General features: G+C 38.0%; 1 protein-coding gene across 1 annotated transcript; it reads right to left on the bottom strand.

Annotated features, from left to right (window-relative positions):
* Nucleotides 1-12483: 12483 nt before the first annotated feature.
* LOC147855501 (germin-like protein 5-1) lies at nt 12484-13597 on the bottom strand. Its single transcript, XM_087330020.1, has 4 exons — nt 13342-13597; nt 13112-13248; nt 12845-12981; nt 12484-12713 (listed from the first exon to the last, which is right to left on the bottom strand). The coding sequence occupies exons 1-4, from the start codon at nt 13563-13565 to the stop codon at nt 12540-12542; spliced, it is 672 nt and encodes a 223-aa protein (XP_087186146.1). The 5' UTR covers nt 13566-13597; the 3' UTR covers nt 12484-12539.
* Nucleotides 13598-20019: the final 6422 nt, after the last annotated feature.

The raw sequence follows: 20019 nt of genomic DNA, 5'->3' as shown, positions 1-20019 counted from the left end.
CCCCCCCTCTTAAGACGACGAGTGTTACGAGGCATCTTAGATGGAGGACCTAGTTTGTTGGGATATTGTCGATGGAAGTCCTCAATAAGAGATCGAGCATTTGCAACATGCTCGACTCGTTCCCAAGTACGCTCTGTTGGACTATAGCCTAGACAATCAACCAAATAGTAGAGCTTGTTGCAAACAATATTGGAATCGAGGATGACATCAACTTCATACTCTGGTCCTACTTCAAGCTCAATCGGGGGTGCAGGTGGTGTAATACGATTCGGAATAGTGTTCTCTTGACTTGTTGCGAACAATATTGGAATCGAGAATGACATCAACTTCGTACTCTGGTCCTACTTCAAGCTCAATCGGGGGTGCAGGTGGTGTAATACGATTCGGAATAGTGTTCTCTTGACAGGGTTCAAGAAGAGAACTATGAAAAACCGGATGGAACCGTAGTCACAGAGGTAGATCAAGAAGAAAAGTGACATCATTAACTTTTCTGATAATACGGAAAGGACCTAATCGTCGATAATCCAATTTATCGCATGGTCGAGTAGTAATAGCCATACCCGATTTCCAATGTCGAAATAGGATGGAAGCCGATGACGATCCGCATAAGCCTTATGTGTTTGTTGAGCTTGATGTAAATGGGTAATTAGGTCTGCCTGTATCTTGCGTAGCCACTCCAAATGATCCTGTACACGAGGATTTGTGGGTAACTCTGGAGTTTCGAACACACACCATCAAGGATGATAGTCTGTAAAACCATAAAATGGTGTAACCCTAGTTGACGAGTGGATAGAGTTATTATAAGCAAATTCGGCAAAGTGGAGAATATCCACCCAATCATCTTGTTGATAGCTTAGAAAAGACTGAAGATATTGTTCCAACGTTTGATTTGTTCTTTCTGCTTGTCCATTTGTTTGAGGGTGATAGTCGGAGGAGATGTTGCAAGTGACCTTGAGCATTTTGAAGAGATGTTTCCAAAATTTCGAGACGAATTAAGGTCCACAGTTGTTGATGATACTATCTAGGAGGCCATGATGCCGAAATACCTCACTGATGACAATTTCTGTAGTTTCTTCACTAGTGATTGCCTTAGTACAAGGCAGAAAATGTGCCACCTTAGTATATCGATCTACTATCACATCGAATCCCTTTGAAGCTAGAAGATCTATGATAAAATCTAGAGAAATGGACGGTCGCGACTTGCTTGGAATTGGTAATGGTTCCAATAAACCATATCAATGATGTCTTGGCATCTTTGCTGTACAACATGTATCACATGTCCAAACATAGTCTTCGACAAATCGTCGCATATGAGGCCACCAAAATTATCATTGTACTAAATCCAACATTTTAGTACTACCAAAATGTCCAGTTGTATATGAAGGCGACAAGAACCATTAGGAACATACAAGAGTTTCTTAAAGAATAGTAATCCATCATGACATTCAAATTGTCGATAGTCCATACCTGGTTGTTGCAACTATGAATAGGTTTCCCATGAGGGATCCATTTGTGCTAGAATGGCTTGAGTGAAAGTGTTTGTCTTCAAGTCTTCATGTATGGTCGTGATAATGCGGGAATCCAATGGAGTGTCAAAAACCCACTTTGCTTGCAGTGGTGCTGGTCCCAAGATGACTTGCTTTTGATTATTGAATGTTGGATCATCAGGATGAGGTGCTAGACACGAGCACCGCGATAATGCATTTGTCTCCCTTTGCTGCTTCCCCAGACGATATGTAATTTTGAAGTTGAAACGAGTGAGGAATTGGGCCCACCAAGCTTGTCATCGATTTAATACACGAGCATTCTGGAAATAGACAAGGTTTTTGTGATCACTAAATATGGTGACTTGATGAGAAGATCCCTCTAAAAAATGCCTCTCAACTGCAACACTCAGTGAGTCAAGGTTGTCCCCTAACCCCATATCTTTCTCTGCCTACTTACAAGCACCAAGCATCGGATTGAGGGTTTTCCCAATCCCTAATGCAATTGAAGATCTTCTATTATCTAAGTATGCCGACGATACGATACTTTTCCTATAGGGCGATGAGAATTTGCACCGAGTTGAATATCTTGTCGAGGATTTTTGTCGGCCCCCTGGTTCCAAGGTCAATTGGGATAAAACCCAAGGCCTCTGGTTTAGCGAACAAGAGAAACCAAGGTGGCAACCCCATGACGATTTTAACTGGGTCCCTTACGGGATGACGTTCAAGTACCTAGGATTTTATGATGGGGAGGGCAATCCCCAAGGGAGTGCAAATGTCCCTTGTGCAAGACAAAATAAGCAGGAAGCTAAACCAATGGAGTAGATCTAAATTATCCTTCGCTGGTAGGGTCCTTATTGCAAACCAAGTGATGCTCGCCACCATGTGGCACTCAGTCTCATGTTGGATTATGGACCCTGTAGGTCTCCACACGATTAAGGTTGCCATCAAGAGGTTTATATGGTCAGTTAAGGACAACCCAATGCTGGCCACCAGAGTGTCATGGCATTGGTTAATGCAACCACGGGCCAAATGGGGGACTTGGCCTCATAGACCCCTTAACTCTGAGCCAACCATTGCTTGCCAAAATGGTGGTTCCCTACCTCCTGCCAGGTAAGGAGTGTTGGAGGGTACTCCTTCGCAACAGGTTTCAAGAAGGGGCTCCCATGTATGGTAGGCCTTGTCCTGACTCCTTGAACTAGTGTTGCATGAACGGAGTCTCACCTAAGATGGCTTATCAACCGGAGGACAGGGTAGCGAACTCCATCTTACGGGCATGGTGCCACATGCGACCACAGTTGGTCAAGCACACCCGGAGACACTAATCGAGTGGATTAGACAACCATTATTTTGGAATCCTCAGGTGTGAACAAGTGAAGACATGATGTTAGGGCGGCTTAAGGGCCTAGCATGGGAAAAGCTAACGCAGAGGAAGTGATCATGGAGATATGGTTTGCGGTTATCAGCTACCTACAAGGGCCATTGGATGAGGTTTGTGGCCACTCCAACAACGTGATCACTGCCCGTTTGCTCTTCTAGTAGAAATGGCGAAACACGCCAATGGTGACGCAAGGAGAAACTGGCCTGAGGTGGAATTACCAGCCCCCACACTAGGCCACAAGAGTAGGCTCGTACTGGCCAACACTAAAGGGAACCATTTTTATCTATAGGTATCTACTTACATTAAGTAGTCATTTCGAAAGGGTACATGTATGTAGTCTCATTTTCTTGAACTTGGTCGGAGGGTGATCCCCTGATTTATGTATAAGCCACCTTGTATAGTCTTTATGTAATAATCTCTCCTAACTAATGGCAAAGTAGCTTCATTTTGGAAAAGAAAAACTCCAAATTGCCTCCTTAAAAACATCTTTTTAATTTTCGCAGTTTCATTCCATTCATTAAGAGAGACAGTGTCACCCCATACTTATACTCGATAAAGCAATACTTGAGTTACCATGGCATTGATCAAAATTAGTTTTACTTCCCATCCACAAGTATCACTTTGGTTGAATTGGTTCTCCAAAAGGCAATGCGATTTCCAAGCGCTTGAAGCCTAAAATCAAAGCATGCACTCCATTTATTTGTGGTGGGTACATCAATACCAAGATATTTAAAGCTTTGAACAAATTTTATATGTTCACCTCTATATGTGAGCATCGGGTAATGATGGGGTTGGATGGTTTGGACTATCATCATCTTTGTTTTCTCCGCATTCACTGCTAGTCCACTATTATGGAAAAGTTCTTCTAGTACGCCAAGTAAATGTTGCATATTATCAACGTTATATTAGAAGAGTACCACATCATCTGCATATAAAAGCAATAAGATAACATGTTGCATCAATTTGGGGGCATTCAATCCTTGTTCTCTTGCAACCTTATTCACCACTTGTGTTAATTTATCAATACATAAGCCAAAGAGTGTGGGTAATTGGGGACATCTGATCCTTGTTTGACCCCCGTGTTACTTAAAAAGTGCTTTGAGAATCCATTATAATCCAGTTTTAGTTGCCATTTAACTTCTTCCTATTGGCACTCAACAACAACACAATACTCTAGTGGCATGTCAATCTCTACCATTCTATTCCAGAGCTCACTTCATGGTACAGTATCAAAAGCTTTCTTGAAATCAACAAAACAACAATAAAGTGTTTTTCCTTGTAGTTGACTATCTTCCATGATTACTGTCAATTTGACCAAATGATCCACGATGGAGTGTTTTGGTCTAAATCTTACTAGCCCAAGTTCTCTTTTGCTTGTACTTTCAGCCCATGTGCTTATCTTTTGCTCCATAATAGTGCTATATAATTTAGCAATAGTGGAGGTCACCATTATTGTACGATCATTTGATGCTTGATTATTATCTCCAACTTTAAAGATTCGTTTAATCCAATTCATAAGCCAATCATTTGGAAAACCTTGTTTTATATCTTGCTCTATAATTGTCATCATCTAATGACGTGTATATGGCCTTGTCCATTTTAAAAGCTCACTTGAAAGGTAGGTTAAATCTGTTGTTTTCCCACTTGCTATCATCGTTATTCCCTTATTGACATTATCAATATCAATACATGTATAACATGGTGTTTCAATGTTCTCAACCATAGGAGCCACACCTTCATTCATATATGGCCTTTGTACATATTCTAGAATCTCCTCATTTGTAACGTGACCTTTGAAATCTTCTTTCTTACCGTTGAGTTGTCCCATGCTAATTTTGGTTTGAACTTAAACCAATTTCTCTTTTTCATTTCTTGCATTTGGAAATATCTTATTTTCTTTCTCCTCACTACCTTCTTATATAGGTGTCATGCAATAATCCTTTCATTTTCCCCTTCTATAGACTTAAACCATTTGAGATACATCTTACATTCATCATTGAACCAAGAATTACATGGAAAACTAGACATCTTATGTGCTCCAACACGCCTCTTAAAGTATTGATATCCAACCTTAAGGTTTTCCCCTTCTAAAGTCTCACAAAGGAGATCATAAAATGAGGTAGCTAGTCCCGTATTTATATCTTATGCCAAAGGCCCCTTAATCGCCACGTAAATGCCTATGTATTGCTAACCATACTAGATTACCTCAAATACTAAGATAATTATCCTTCATCATTTATTTATTTATGACAAATTAGCCTTCCCATTTGGGTCTAAAGCTATGTCTATGTCCATAAAATTGTTTATCAAGAAACTTTGGGAACTTAATATGTCATGAACTATCTACTAATATTAATTGCATTCTCTATAATTTCTTAGGGAAGCTTGAATGTCAAACCTTGTCTCTCATTTCCCCTATCATTCATCATTGGCATCATGGTTGGGTCCTTTCTATTTCAAGATTCTTGAATGTCATGTTTATTTGAGAGATCAGCTTCATTTGTTCTTCGAAGACCTTATATGTTTGAAAGACAACTTCTACTAGGCCCATCTTTTGTTAAATACTTGTTGTGAGTTGTTTTGTGCTTTTGAGTGTTCTCCAATATTCTAATCCCCTTTAACCTAAGCTATAACTCTCCCTCCCTCTCTTTTCTCATAATTTTGAGACATTACTATTAACTCATTGAGCCAACCCCATGATAATCCAATTTATCGAACCATAATTGGTCTTATTACTTGTTTATTTATATCTAGCTCTTAAGTCGACATAAAATAGTAGTGAGCTTATTGGTAAGATTAGATCTTTCAAGAGAGGTAAGGAAGAGTTTGCAAGGTTAGCAATTCAATAGTCCTTTACAATTACCTCACCTGAATCAGCAGCAACATGGTATTGAATAATCTACGATCTCCAAAGAATAGTCAAGGTATACAATAGTCTGGACACAAAGGCGTAACTCCACCAATACAAAGATGTATGATCACTATGAACACCTTGACCACACACATCATTTTGGAGTCATGGTTGGGAACTCTAAGACCATGACTAGAAGTCATGAGTAAGTTCTTCATAAGATCTCAAGGCAAACCTTCTTTACCAAGGGATGGAAGGAAAGAGGTAAGAACGAGGATGTTGTAGGTATCATAATAAGAACGAGTGTTGTAGGTATCATAATAAGAATGAGTAAAGGCTAACTGGGAGGAGTTTTTTTTACCATAAAACATATGCTCCATTGGTATTAATAAAAGGCCCGGAGGCAGTATACAAATAGTACATAATATTGTTTCATCTCAACAAATATATATTATCAAAAACAAGACCAAATATAAGCTTTGGCATTTATCAAGATACTGGTAATTATTTTTGTTAGGATAAGTGATGTTGGTAGAAATCAAGGACATGGCAAGGCAAAACTTGGAGTCGATTAGCGAGAAGGCGAGATGGTTGTTGTGGATGTAAGAAGCAATTTCTTATGAGCAATAAGGATGAGTGTAGATGGTGTGGGGGTTGAAGAAGCATATTATCATGAGTTGGTGAGGGAATTTTTACATTAATTTGTTTGCGGTCTATATGGCAGGATGCTTGATGGAAGGAAATCAAGGACATGGCAAGCCAAAACTTGGTGCCGATTAGCGAGAAGGCGAGATGGTTGTTGTGGATGATGCTTGATGGAAGGAAATCAAGGACATGGCAAGCCAAAATTTGGTGCCGATTAGCGAGAAGGCAAGATGGTTGTTGTGGATGATGCTTGATGGAATTTGGTGGCATGGCACGGAGTGAAAAAGATTTTAGGTTTCATCTTAGGGAGTGCAACAAACATGATAGTCTTCTAGTTGTTGTCATGTAGTTATTGTCTTTATAGAGTTTATTCATAATGAGAGGATGAGTGACGATGGTGTGGGGGTTGAAGCAAATATATGAGGGGATGAGGAAGCATTTTATAGTCACTTTGTTATTATGTATATAGGAATTTGGTGGTAATCGGCGAGATGGTTGATGTGGACTTAAGAAGCAAAATTGTTTTGAGGGATAAGGATGAGAGAAGATGGTGTGGGGGGTGAAGCAGAATATTATGAGTAGGTATAGGAATGGAACGTATGGTAGTCTCTAATGGTAGTCTTTGCCAGATTGCTACATGCATTGGAATACTTTGTGCCCTGGTAATTGGGCTTCCAGTAGAAATTGTTCCTGGCTGTTGGAGGAATTGATTTTGGATATCCATCTTGCCTGCTACAGTGCTCTTAGTTGGGATGGAGTTCTGTTCTAAGAGCCTGAAATGGTCAATTGGAGCAACCATGTTTGTTTTGCAACAACTCTCTGGAATCAATGTTGTGTTTTATTTCTGTTTTATTTCTCCCCAACAATATTCAGAAATGCTGGAATCAGTTCTGTTTTGTTCACAAGTGTTTATGTTGGGATTGTAGATCCAGACCTAACATATATGATTGGGAAGACAAAGGACATGGAATATCATGTGAAAGACAAGTTTTCTGAGGAGGTGTTATTATGTGGCTCATTTGGTGACATTGTCGCCTCCTCTCCTTCAAAGATGTTGGTCTTTGTGTGATTGAACCATTGAAAAAGCTGGATATTCATAGATGTTGTTTATATGTGGGGTATGGTCTTCAGTACATGTGAAACAAAAGGCGAACATGAAGTTTTCAAACTACCAGCCAGGGTGGACAACTAGTGCTCTTAGTTGGGATGGAGTTTTGTTCTAAGAGCGCAAAATGGTCAATTGGAGCAGCCATGTTTGTTTTGCAATAGCTCTCTGGAATCAATGTTGTGTTTTATTCCCGCCACCGGCACCATCTTTAGTATAAATAACATGATATAATATAGATGATTGTTGATAAGTGGGAGGAGTTAGACCTCTTATGCATATCTTTAGTTTTTTCTTTTGTTGTTGTAATTAATATTTTTCTTTTCCTAATCGTTTGAACTTCGGTGATTAGTTTCGTTTTTAATTTGAATTTTTAGAATTTGATTTTTGCATTTTTTTGGTTTATTTTATTGTAGAAATTTAAGTATTTTACTCTCTCTCACTACCTAGAGAAAAAAGTACTACCAAGGTATAAAGAATCTACAATTTGCTTAAAATCCCAGGAAGAGGAAAGACCAAGTACATGACACTTTAATTGTTTTCGCCCTTTGGGAATTACTCGATGACAAACCTTGAGTGTTTTATGTTGTTGGGATGTGGCTTGTGCATAGGAGGAAAGTGTTTAGAACCAAGTTTACAATAGGTTAGGATTATAGGCAAGGAAGTAGAAAGGATAAGTGAAAAACCAGCAAAAATGAATAACTTAATTAACAAGAATGAACTCTTAGGATGATAGGTGTAAGGGTTTGACTCTTGAAATAGATGATGAGGAGCAAAAGATGATTTATAGTACATAAAATGGTTAAACAATGAAAAGATGCCCAAAACTATAAAAGGATATGGAGAGTTCATTTCTAGGGATCAACATTTTAAAACAAATGCACACCCACATATTGACATACACTTACATACATATACATAAAAACCCATACGTTCATATATACATACATATACGCACATCCAAGTACAATTCACACACTATATATACATTCCTCTTGCACATTAGCATACACTTCAACATATACATAAATATGTACATGCACATATAATTAAGACAAATACATAGCATGCGCCTAAGTGATACATAACCTCACACATATACTTATGTACTCGAACTTATGCTTACATGTAGTATTTTACACACATACATAGTCACATTGTTAAAGTCTGTCAAATCATTTGACCTAGAATTGATTACAACCAGCAATTAGAAAGAATTTTGAAATGATCAATTCAATCGGTAAACCCATCTTCCTTGGTTCAGGTTTCTAGTAGTTCACCTCACATTTCACATTCATGCACATTACTTTGGGACAATGCAAAGGGAACACATGAGCCCATTACCAAATAATTTTACACAATGTTCATTTCCAAAGAGCTCATTACCTCACTAGAATGCCAAAACTCGAATACACAAGAAAACTAAATGATAACCATATTTTTGTGATGTCGTATACCAAGAAGATGGGTTACACACAAGGATTTCAACCCCAACAATGGACTACACATATCTCTCAAGACGTCCACAACTATTAGCCACTTTGTCCAATCTAGAACCATCTTCCACGTCAAAAATAACTCTAAGAAATTATGGACTTAGCAAAAAGAACATATCAACCATTTCTAGGATGCTTCATTCTCAACATGAGTTAATGCAAACTAGTCCATTGAATGATTAATTACATTTAAGTCAACAAGATTTGAAGGTTACTACTAATCCCACTTCATCAAAATGGTCTAAATTGTTTGACTTCATTTAAAAATAGTAGCAACACTACTTTCTTTACATACATTCTTGTTGCTTCACGTCAATGTTTGTCACTATCATCCATTGCAACTTCTACTCCACCTTCATCTCCAAAACTATGTACCGATATCCAACTAATACATATGCACAATTTGATCAAATGGAAGGTTATTTCATGAACTTTTTTTCCCATAACAACATATTCTTCCATTAGTTTTAAAAAGGCATATCAGATACATAATACAATATAGAGAAGCGACAATTCTTCCCAACTCGTCTTGTGTAAGACGATGGCTATGCATGGATCCTTCATTTGATAGAAATGATTGAGCACTTCCTGAAATTTCCCCATTCTCAGCATCTCGAGTATCACCACAAACTTTCAAGCAAAAACCAAGTACAAATGTATTTGGCAAGATATTATGTGTTTGCATCTCCTTCATGAGGTTTAGTGCTTCCTCACCATGCTCATGTTCTACATAACCAATTATTAGTGCAGTCCATAGGATCACATCTTTGATTGGCAAGTTATCAAAAACTTGACATGCTACTTCAATCAATCCAATTGCCAATAAGAAGATGTTTGTCGAATCCTTTCTTAATTATCTCAGCATGCATTTCTTGATGAATACTAGACTATTGTATGATTTCACGCTGCAAAGTAATGGTATAGTGTCTTGAGAAACACCTTTTTGTTACATTTTCTCAATACAACAGATCACCTTCTCAACATCCCCACATTCAGTATATCCTGAAATTAATGCATTCCACAATACTACATCTTTACTTGTGAGTTTGAGAGACACATGTTGAGTTTCTGCAAGAAGCTCATGAACTTGAACCATGAAGCTCATTTATAACAAGATTCCAACCTTTTGTGATGGCATCGATCTATCAACCAAAGATGCAGTTTCAACATATGCACAACTTGCTCAAATGGAAGCTTATTTTGTTGAGTCGAACCATGAAGCTCAATTATAAGAAGATTCCAACCCTTATTGATGGCATTGATCTATCTGGCAAAGATGCACTTTCAAGGTATGCAGAACTTGATCAAATGGAAGTTTATTTGGTGAACTTGAACCATGAAGCTCATTTATAGCAAGACTCCAACCCGTAGTGATGACATCGATTTATCAGCCAAAGATGCACTTTCAAGACCAAATTATTGTACCAAATGAAAAAAAAAATGTGATTGAAGAAGAGATGAAGATTTAATAGAAAATTGTACTTGAATCCTAGTCGAGCCTCCAAGAATTGTCACATAATTGTCTCCAATTAGTTGGTCATACATATCTAATGAGATGTTCATGGTAATCTAATTCACTTTTATGTGTTATGTGCATAACCATAACTTATCATGAGATAGGTTTTCCATAGTTTTCTTTAATCCTACGATGAGTACATGTGTGTAAGTACAAAACGAATTAAGGTTATGAATTGAATTACTATTTGACGGTATGAGATAACTATAGAGTGTGTTACCATTTGACTATTTCACATGAAGTAGTCAAGTTTATGAACAAACCAAGGCCTAGGGTTTCTACCTAGATAAGAATGCTAGCTACCTTCTTATCAAGGGAGTCGTGGTCAATGTGGTCATGGCTTTTGTTACCTAAGCACATGTGATCTTAGTGGAACCCAAACTACAACTCACATCACATGAAGAATACTTATTGAGGTTGTGATAAAGGTCATGGAGATGAAGGAGATGGTCGGTTTCGACATGGGAGAGGATAGTTGTGGGCTAACCAAGGTGGCCCACCACGTTTTATTCCAAGGTGGAGACTAGGTTAAAGGAAAACAAAGGAAAATTGTTCTCATTAGGGAACTCGAGGACATGGTCACATTCAAACGAAGGATAAAGTTCTATGTTCATTACATGTACAATGTCTCATGTCATTCCTTTTTTGTCTTTCACTACCCTTAGTTGTGGTTTTCAAAGGTCATCATGGCTACAACCATTGTAATGTTTTTTCGTCTAATCATTTCATCATGCATATTTTGTTCTACTAATGAAGAATATTTTTTGTTTTCGAAAAAAACAACTACAACTCACATCAATACTAGATGGTATGGGACATCAAGGAGGTTTGGGTTTTTTCACACCATCGATATGGCTACAACCATTGTAATGTTTTTTTCGTCTAATCATTTTGTCATGTATATTTTGTTCTACTAATGAAGAATATTTTTTGTTTTGGAAAAAAAAAACTACAACTCACGTCAATACTAGATGGTATGGGACATCGAGGAGGTTTGGTTTTTTTCACGCCATTGATAGGGGATGGTTGACATGTGGTTTTGCACCCTTCTTTTCTTTCTTTCACCTATTTTTCCTTATATTTTGCTTGCTGATTAGTTAGACTCTTAACAACGTTGAGACTCATGTCATCACTTGAGACTTTTCCCAAGAACTCGGGTTTTCAATTGTCACTATTGGTAGCTAGATGATGACCTTTACCTATAACACCCGATCCAAATCGTTTGACTTTTGTCTTTTGACTAAGTCAAAGAAAATTGATTTGGTGTCTTAGGTTTGCAATTTGGGGCACCAAGTCCAAGCAAGGTTCTATTGTAGACCTAAAAATAGAAATGTTGGTAGCATTGGCCCCAAAAGTGGAGTCTCGGTCTTGTTGGTGGGAATAGTGGCAAGCATTGGCCGAGGTTAGCGATATGCCAACCTTAGAGAGGTGTCGCTTATACGGCGAAGGGCTAGAAAAACCCATTGTATGTGAAGAGCATCATGATACATGGTTTCATCTTCTTTACATTTACTAGAAACTTCGTGAAAATACACCCGTTAACCAAACACGAAGAGACGCATATTGCCCCATATTATTTAAAACTAATATAATTTAAAACTACTTTTGCATTATCTTTATTGGGGAAACAAACCCAACACCCATGTGTACAGGGAAACATTAATATATAGGAGTCCGAATTACATAAATAAATTCTTTCACTTTACCATCTCCAAGCTTTCATTGTAGATTAAATGTAGAAGGTATACTCGGTGGGTACATGAAAGTCTATAAGAAAGAATTAACATGCATTGCCATGTAATTCAAGAACACTCCAAACACATGAGTACATATAACCAATGACTTGGAGCACCAACTCTTAGATCACATGGCTGTCTCCGATAGTTCTACTACTTACTTATTAGAAGAAAAAAAGCAACACAAACCGTGCATATGAATGCCATAGTTTTTTGTTGTAGAGCCAATTGTGGTGGATGTTTCATTTCTTTTATTTATCATAAGTACATCCAATCCATCCATCCATTCTACTCGTTCCTCCATGCCATTTTGGAGTGATTTTAGTTAGAAGAGGGTGGTGATGTCCCGGCCGGGGATGCATCCGCTGTCGGACGTCTTCTTCAGGCCGTCGCCGTACGGGAACAGCGTGGATGCCAGGTCAGCCACCTCCGCCCTGCTGGCATTCAGTGACGTGGCGAGCGCACGTGCCGGCACCTGGAACAGCGCCAGGCTGGCGGACTGCATGCACACACACACACACACACACACACGTATCATACACACAAAAAACATATATAAGATGATAAGCTTGTTGAAACACAAGCAAGAGACATATGAAGAATGAAGGAATGAGGAGCTAATGAACCAACCAGTGTGCCCGGGTTCTGGCTGTTAAGGGCGGAGATGTAGTCGGCCGTCACTTTGCCGACATTGATCTCGAAATGCAGGAGCCCGCGTGGGAAGAGCGTGACATCGCCCGGGTACAGAATGTTGATGTGTGGAGTCCCTATTTGTTTTTGATGAAAAATTCAATCATTAAAAATTAGATGATATGAGGAATCCATCTAATTTAAATGCCTAGTAACACTACTAGAGAAGAATAATTTTAAAAACATTTGTTTCAAACTTGTGCGCACCCGAGGTGTCGACGAATCCGACTTGGAGTGGTCCCCCGGATATGAGCGTGAGGATCTCGGTCGCACGCGGGTGAGTATGCGGCAGGTTCACACCGCACGGCACCATGTTGAACCGCACGTACGTGATCCCCTCCGACCTAAAACAAAATATAAGGAACCATCAGTCACTATAAAGATAGAGGAGCATGTTAAAGGGCTTAGGTGTTAGAAGAAGGAATGTCGTATATTACATGGTGAGGGGTAGGTTGGTGATGTTAACCGCGGCCCTAATACCTCCACTGTCTCGTGTGACGGCACCATTAGTTAACAAATCTCGGAGGACGAATTGACTCTCGGGTGCGGTCGTGGGGATGTCCACCAACGGATCCGGATCTGCTCCATTAACCATTGTCATCATAACCACCATCATTATAGTGGTGAAACCCAAGATGGGGATCAACGCATTCATGGCCATAATAATTAGAATTTAGGACTATGAAATAAGAATTGAAACGGAAAGTATGCTAGGATATAGATAGATAAGTCACTAAGACCAAACAAATATTTTACTCAAGAATGTTGGTTACTCTTGCTTCTGCTGCTTCACTTGGCATGAATGCCATTTTATACCCATATATTTATATTTATAATTGCGTGTGCGCGTGTGTGGATTGCTCAGTCATGATAGTCTCCAAATAGAAAACATAATTAGTCTCCACATGAACAATCCTAGTCTAGTCTTTGTCACTCTTTGAATGGTTTTACATTTACCGTGTGGCCCATCCCATGTCTAATTGTTATTCTTTCCCTAGGGAACCTCCATCTCTATATTAATTCATTTTCCTGATGGCACATAAACAAGTCGGTATTATTTGACGCGGTTTTTTTTGTTTGTTCCATAATAATTCTAGCTACGAGTTTTATGTCAAGCTAATGTTGCACCTACATGTGTTGGCCATTATTCGACTTCCAAAGGTTTTTAAGAAGAAGAAGAAGTGTATTAGTGCCTCTAAAGAGGTCATGCAGTTGTAAAACTTGCTCTCTTATTTCACAAATGTAATTTAACTAAAAATGATATTTCACAAATGCTTCTAAATGATATTGGCTCTTATATAGTTATGGGGAATGTCTCATTCTTTTCCATGGTCGTATGGGGCCTTTCTTATATCCAAGTTCCTCATCTCTCTCTACCACAACTTACAAGTTCATTTGCATGTCATGTACTCTATTTGATCATATATTCGTTGTGGGGTATGTGGTATGTGGGTTAAACAAGGTCAATGTCTATGTGCTCCTCTTATATTGGGTATGAAAGTGGCATCCTATCTTTCAGTATAGTTTATCTTACTATGTTTCTTAGCAACTAATGAACTCTAATACTTTATATAACTTAATGATATGTGTTGGTTGTGAGAAAATTGATTAATCAGTACCTTGGAATGATGTGAGAGACAATAATAATAACTATATGGATTGTTCATATCAGAGCTTGGCATGTGATGCTAATGTCTCATTGACGCCAAAAATATTCATTGTTGTCCATTCTAGGATATAATTACCCACCTATTGTAGAGTATCGTTGCATAAAATGGAAAAGCTTGTATTACTAATAGTAATAACCAAGGGACAAAATACACAACGTTTACTTAGGTGGGAATCCTATTTGGTCCATTACAAGATAAACTATATACACACATTCTAATCAACCCACAACACGTTAGCGTTCAAAAGTGGAAGGATCGCACACAATTGGAAGGATAAGGAATATTCCGTTTGATTTTAAGGTTTTTTTAACCTTCTCACAAAACATGTGATACTTGTATGACATGTCCTCCAAGACTCATCATTTCATAAAACTAAAAATTCACAAAATTAGGCAAATTTCACAAATTTAAGCCATGTTTTTTACCGTAAAATTAACAACTCAGGCTTTTTTATAACAAACAATATTCACAAGGAGCGATTGATGTAAAAACAATTAAGCTTTATATCATTCGAGTTCTTACAAGCTTATATTGTTAATTGTTCATGCCAAAAATACAATCAAGTGTTATTCCTCTCATAAGAATCACTACTATAGAGCCTAGTATACAATGTTGACTCATCTTCCCCATCATTAGATGTACCAATCAAAGTATTTTCTTCATCTAAAACCAAATGTTGCGACTCCAAATAATGTGTAGAAGATCTGGTCCGCCTTCGATCTGAGAAGTCTTGTAGAAGTGGCAATCTCTCTCTCTCTCTCCTGCATACTATTTATTCTCAAGCTTTCAATTAAACCTTGTCTCTATTTTCTATTGCTATTTGGCTAAGCCGGTTTGTCTAAGCTTCCGCACATTAACTTTCACAATAATAACACCCGAGAGAGAGAGAGAGAGAGAGAGAGAGATTATAATAATACCCAAAAGAGACCAAGCCTTTGATGATTTTGTTCCTATAATTTAAATCACCAAGCCAGCATGTGAATCGCAAATCGTGTAGGTAGACATCCATGATGTTGCATGGACTATTCATTGCCTTTAATGGCCCTTGATTGTTGTTTCATGCATTTAAATGAGAGTATAGCAAACAGCATGGTCACTATTTGATACAGAAACATTAAATAGTAAGAGCCCGTGAATCTAGGGCTTGGACGGCCCTGAACTCATCTCAGGAATCCTAGATGATCAGGGCCGTCCAATATTGTTCATCTAAAGAAAAAGGAAAAGGAAAAAGTAAGAAGATAAAAAATAAAAAAAATTTAAGTAAATATAGGAAAGAGAACTTTTGGGGGGATTTTTGAACGTGCCTCCTCCAGTGTTGGGAAAAGTTTATAACCCCTACCGGAAATTTTCCTGCTGCATATGATCCTAACCAGAAATTAAAAATTTTAACCGGCCACTTTCCTACTAGTGATAATGTCAACCGGAACATGCTAAAAAAACATTTTTAGCACATACCAAATTTTTTTAGCACAATATGAGGTTGCAACATAGATAGAGGACATTATATAAAGCAAATGTGCTCTCTCCCCTTCTCTCCATATACATATGGACATAGAGAGTCAACTAATCATTATGTTGTCCTAGATAATATATATCAAAGTATCCGCACCACATGAGATCATTTGAGTTCAATTGACAAAACCCTCCCCCCTTGATAATAGAAGCATTGTTCCATCAGTCCAAAACAATTACCGATACCACTAAATCCATACATACTAGTTATGATTTAGTGAGTTCTAACATTATAGTCGAAAGTTTGTTATTGGCCAGCTCTCACAAATGTAAAAAAGGTCAAGGCAAAAGAATGGTACTACAAAGAAAAACAAATATACAGAAGCTAAACATGTGGATATCGATAGCTATGCAAACGTAATAAATTCCAATATATATACGTAGTCCAAGTAAGATAACATACAATACATAGCACATAGCAATAAAAAAAGAGTCACCATCATTTCCATCTTTTCTAGAAACCAAAGGAAATGGCTTTCGAAGTGTGCATCTTTTCCAAGGGTAATTTGAGAAACAACTATTAAGATTCAAGAAACAATTTCTAAATTCATGGATTACAAGGAAGAAATTATAGCAGACTCTTGTTGTGGTACATAGTATATATGCACCCTTAGATTCAGATTCGTTTTCACTCTCAGTATCAAAAAATTTGTCTTCTTCATGTTCATCAGCACTGAAGTCATCTCCAATTGACTTAATGTTAGCCACTTTTTCATCACCATCCAAGGCCATAGAAGTTGCATCATTAATGATGTCAGGTAAATTAAAACAGCGGCCAATCTTTCACATATAAGAAAAGGGAATTCAAATATGTCAGAACACATAGAAGGGAAACCTAAACTTCCACAGAACATAAAACGAAACCATAACTACCTTTCACTAGTTCATAAGACAAAACCATATTTATCTTCACAAATTACCCGTAGCCAACCCTAACATTTCTTTCATGGAAAGAAAAATGCATCCCTAATTCCAGAGAATTAAATAAAACACGAGCACTTTTCAGCTTGATATAATAAAAAGAAACCTTAATTATCTTCTAGGAAACACAAAAGGAATCCCTAAATATCTTTCACGGATTGAAAGGAAGCTCTAAACTTACAACCGTTGTCCACAGAGGTAACCATATGCATAAATAAAGCAAGTCTTTCCAATGGACAAAACACAATAGCGAGCACCAATCTTTCATAGAGAACAAGACGAACACCGGATCATCTTTCACAAATTGAAAACGAGACCCATAACCTTTCAAAACTCAAGCAATTATAGAAGAAGGAAAGCATAACATTTCACAGAGAGTACTTACAGACCTTTCATAGAAAGAAAAATGATACCTTAATCTTCCTAAACTCAACGAAAATCCAGCTATTATAGACCTAGATTTTGCAATCGATGAGATGGGAGATACTTTTGTTGGGGGGAGAGTAGTAGTAACATATCAAGGGAGAGGTGTGAGTGCACAAAGAGAGAGAGAGATACCTTAGAACAACGAGCTGGAGATGTCACGCAATCGGCGAGCAGGGAGCAGGGAGCGGCAAGCTTCGAGCAGCGATCAGAAGGAAAACATGGAGCAGTTGTTGCTAGTGATTGTCAGTTGTGGGTTCGAAACCCAACTTCCTCACCTCTCTATTATATACTTCTTATATATCTCTTAATTCACTAGATGCCATTGTGAAATATAGGGGTCGAACCCATGACCACCTAGTCTCCATTGGGCAACCTTACCAACTAAGCTACATCCATCTGGGCTCTCTCTTTCTTTCTCTCTCTCTACATACTTCCACTATGGGCTTCAACCTTCCTCTATGTGCTTCTTCGGCCTCCAATTTCAACCTCTCTCTCTCTCTCTCTCTCTCTCTCTCTCTCTCTCTCTCTCTCTCTCTCTCTCTCTCTCTCTGTGTGCATACTTCCACTATGGGCTTCAACCTTCCTCTACGTGCTTCTTCGGCCTCCAATTTCAACCTTTCGGTGGAACAACAGGCAGAGTTCATGAACGGCAGCTAAGAAAGTAAGTAGTTTTCTATTATTCTTTCCATTTTGGTCATGTTTGGGGTGTTTTAAATGACGAAGTGGCAACAAACATTAGAGATTGAAATATAAGAATTGATCGCATGTTCATGAGCTAATGTTTTCTTGCAACATTTAGCTTTAAGCTTTCATTTCACCTTCTCCTTTCTCGTCTTTGTCTTCTCATTCTCTTGAGGTTTATTGGTTACAAGAAAAGAGTTATAACCATACTTCTTCATCTTTCCTCCATTGATATGGTGATAAGATACGGTTATATCAAAGGTGTTATTTACAATATAGATAGAATGCCTTGAGCATAGATACAATTCAAGTAATGACTACTAGCGAGTTCATGAACAGCCGGTAAGAAATTAGGTATTTTTCTGTTATTCTTTCCATTTTGGTCATGTTCAAGGTGTTTTGTAAGATATCATGGCAACATTGCAATCATTGTGATAGCATGTTGCCCTTAAATCATAATCATAGTGATATCTCGATTGCTATGAAAACTTTGAAGGGCCAACGTATATTGATTGATGATGGGGGTAGAGTGCATAACAAGTGCTACAATTGTTGATGTTCATTACCCAAATGTTGTGGGAGAACGATGGTTCACAATAATAAATAGTGATGGAGTATCTCACTAATATTTATGCTTCAAAAGTTAGAATTCTTGCAACATAGATTTGTTGTTTAAATATATTTGTTCAAACTTTGGTGCAATTCAGTTTTGCTAGGTTTGATTCTCATTCCTAAATCCATGTTTTTACTTATTCCTATAGTCATATTTGTTAATTGTTGAATGGTAACCTTGTTTGGTGCCTTTTGTAGGGTCCATGGACATGAGAAAAGGCATATGCCTTTTTGCAACTAGTGTGGTCGAGATTCTTCTCATCTGATATTTGACTAAGCTACGTACAATTGTTCACAATAACAAATAGTTTTGGAACATTGTATCTTCACTTTTCAACATTTGTAAAAATTATACTCAAACAACATATCTTTTTTCAATATATGATCCTTGAGGAAACTTGTGTTCCATTTGATTATGTGTGTCTCTTGATTGATTGTGGTATTTTTCAAAAAACTATAATATGTAAGTGTTGAATTATGTTGAATTAGCAAGAAGGAAATTTGAATTAGCCATTTTGTTGGGTTTTTTCTATTCTTCCAAGTCTATAATCATATGAAATTCCATTTTGAAAGCATGTGGTATTGTGGGATATATGCTGCATGGCTTAATACATTGGAAGAGGAAGAAGTAACAACCTCTGAAATTGCGTGGACAGGTCTTATAGATGCTGAAAACTGTTTAATTGGCATTAAGGGAATGAAAGTAGAATCGACCGAGGTATGCTACTACAAACTAGAGCACGGAAGGGCAAGAGGTGAGCAACCAGTCTTTCAAAGAGAAAAGCCGATTAGGCTGATCGTAAAAACTGGCAAGAATATGATTATTGACCCTAAGCCAAGGGAGATCACACCGGCGACAGTGTGTTGGCCTATAGAAGGGCATTTGGATCAGTTATCATGGGACCCAACCAGGTATTTTTGGAGAACTCAAGGACAAACTGATGGGGAAAAGCTGGTCCAATTTTTCAGGTATAACACGAAGATTGGGAGGCAAATTCTTCTAGAACAAAAACATGACAAGGTTGCGGCAAGGAAATTTTGGATGCAGGAGGGCATAAGTGAAAGGAGACTAGATCAATTCTGGAAAATGATATGGCATGACAAATATGACCGCAAGATAATGATGTGTTTATGGCTTATTGCACATAGAGCCTTGCCGGTAGGGACGTGGGGTAAAGGCCCCAATGTAGACCCTCGATGTACTGCATGTGGACAGATAGAAAGCATCTCCCATTGTCTATGGGAATGTCGTGATGCAATGGTTGTATGGGGAAGGGCACTTCGTTTGCTTTT

This window comes from Azolla caroliniana, unplaced genomic scaffold, assembly GCF_043228905.1.
Source record: "Azolla caroliniana isolate FFs.n. ecotype wild unplaced genomic scaffold, voAzoCaro1.0.p SCAF_14, whole genome shotgun sequence".
In the NCBI taxonomy this organism is placed as follows: Eukaryota; Viridiplantae; Streptophyta; class Polypodiopsida; order Salviniales; family Salviniaceae; genus Azolla; species Azolla caroliniana.
The sequence above is the reverse complement of the archived record's forward strand: the minus strand, read 5'-3'. Positions and strand labels throughout refer to the sequence as shown.

Coding starts and splice junctions, on each gene's coding strand:
- LOC147855501 (XM_087330020.1), bottom strand. CDS start 13,565: ATGGCCATGAATGCGTTGATCCCCATCTTGGGTTTCACCACTATAATG. Junction 13,249..13,341: donor ACCAACCTACCCCTCACCAT/GTAATATACGAC, acceptor ATTTTGTTTTAG/GTCGGAGGGGATCACGTACG. Junction 12,982..13,111: donor CGGATTCGTCGACACCTCGG/GTGCGCACAAGT, acceptor AAAAACAAATAG/GGACTCCACACATCAACATT.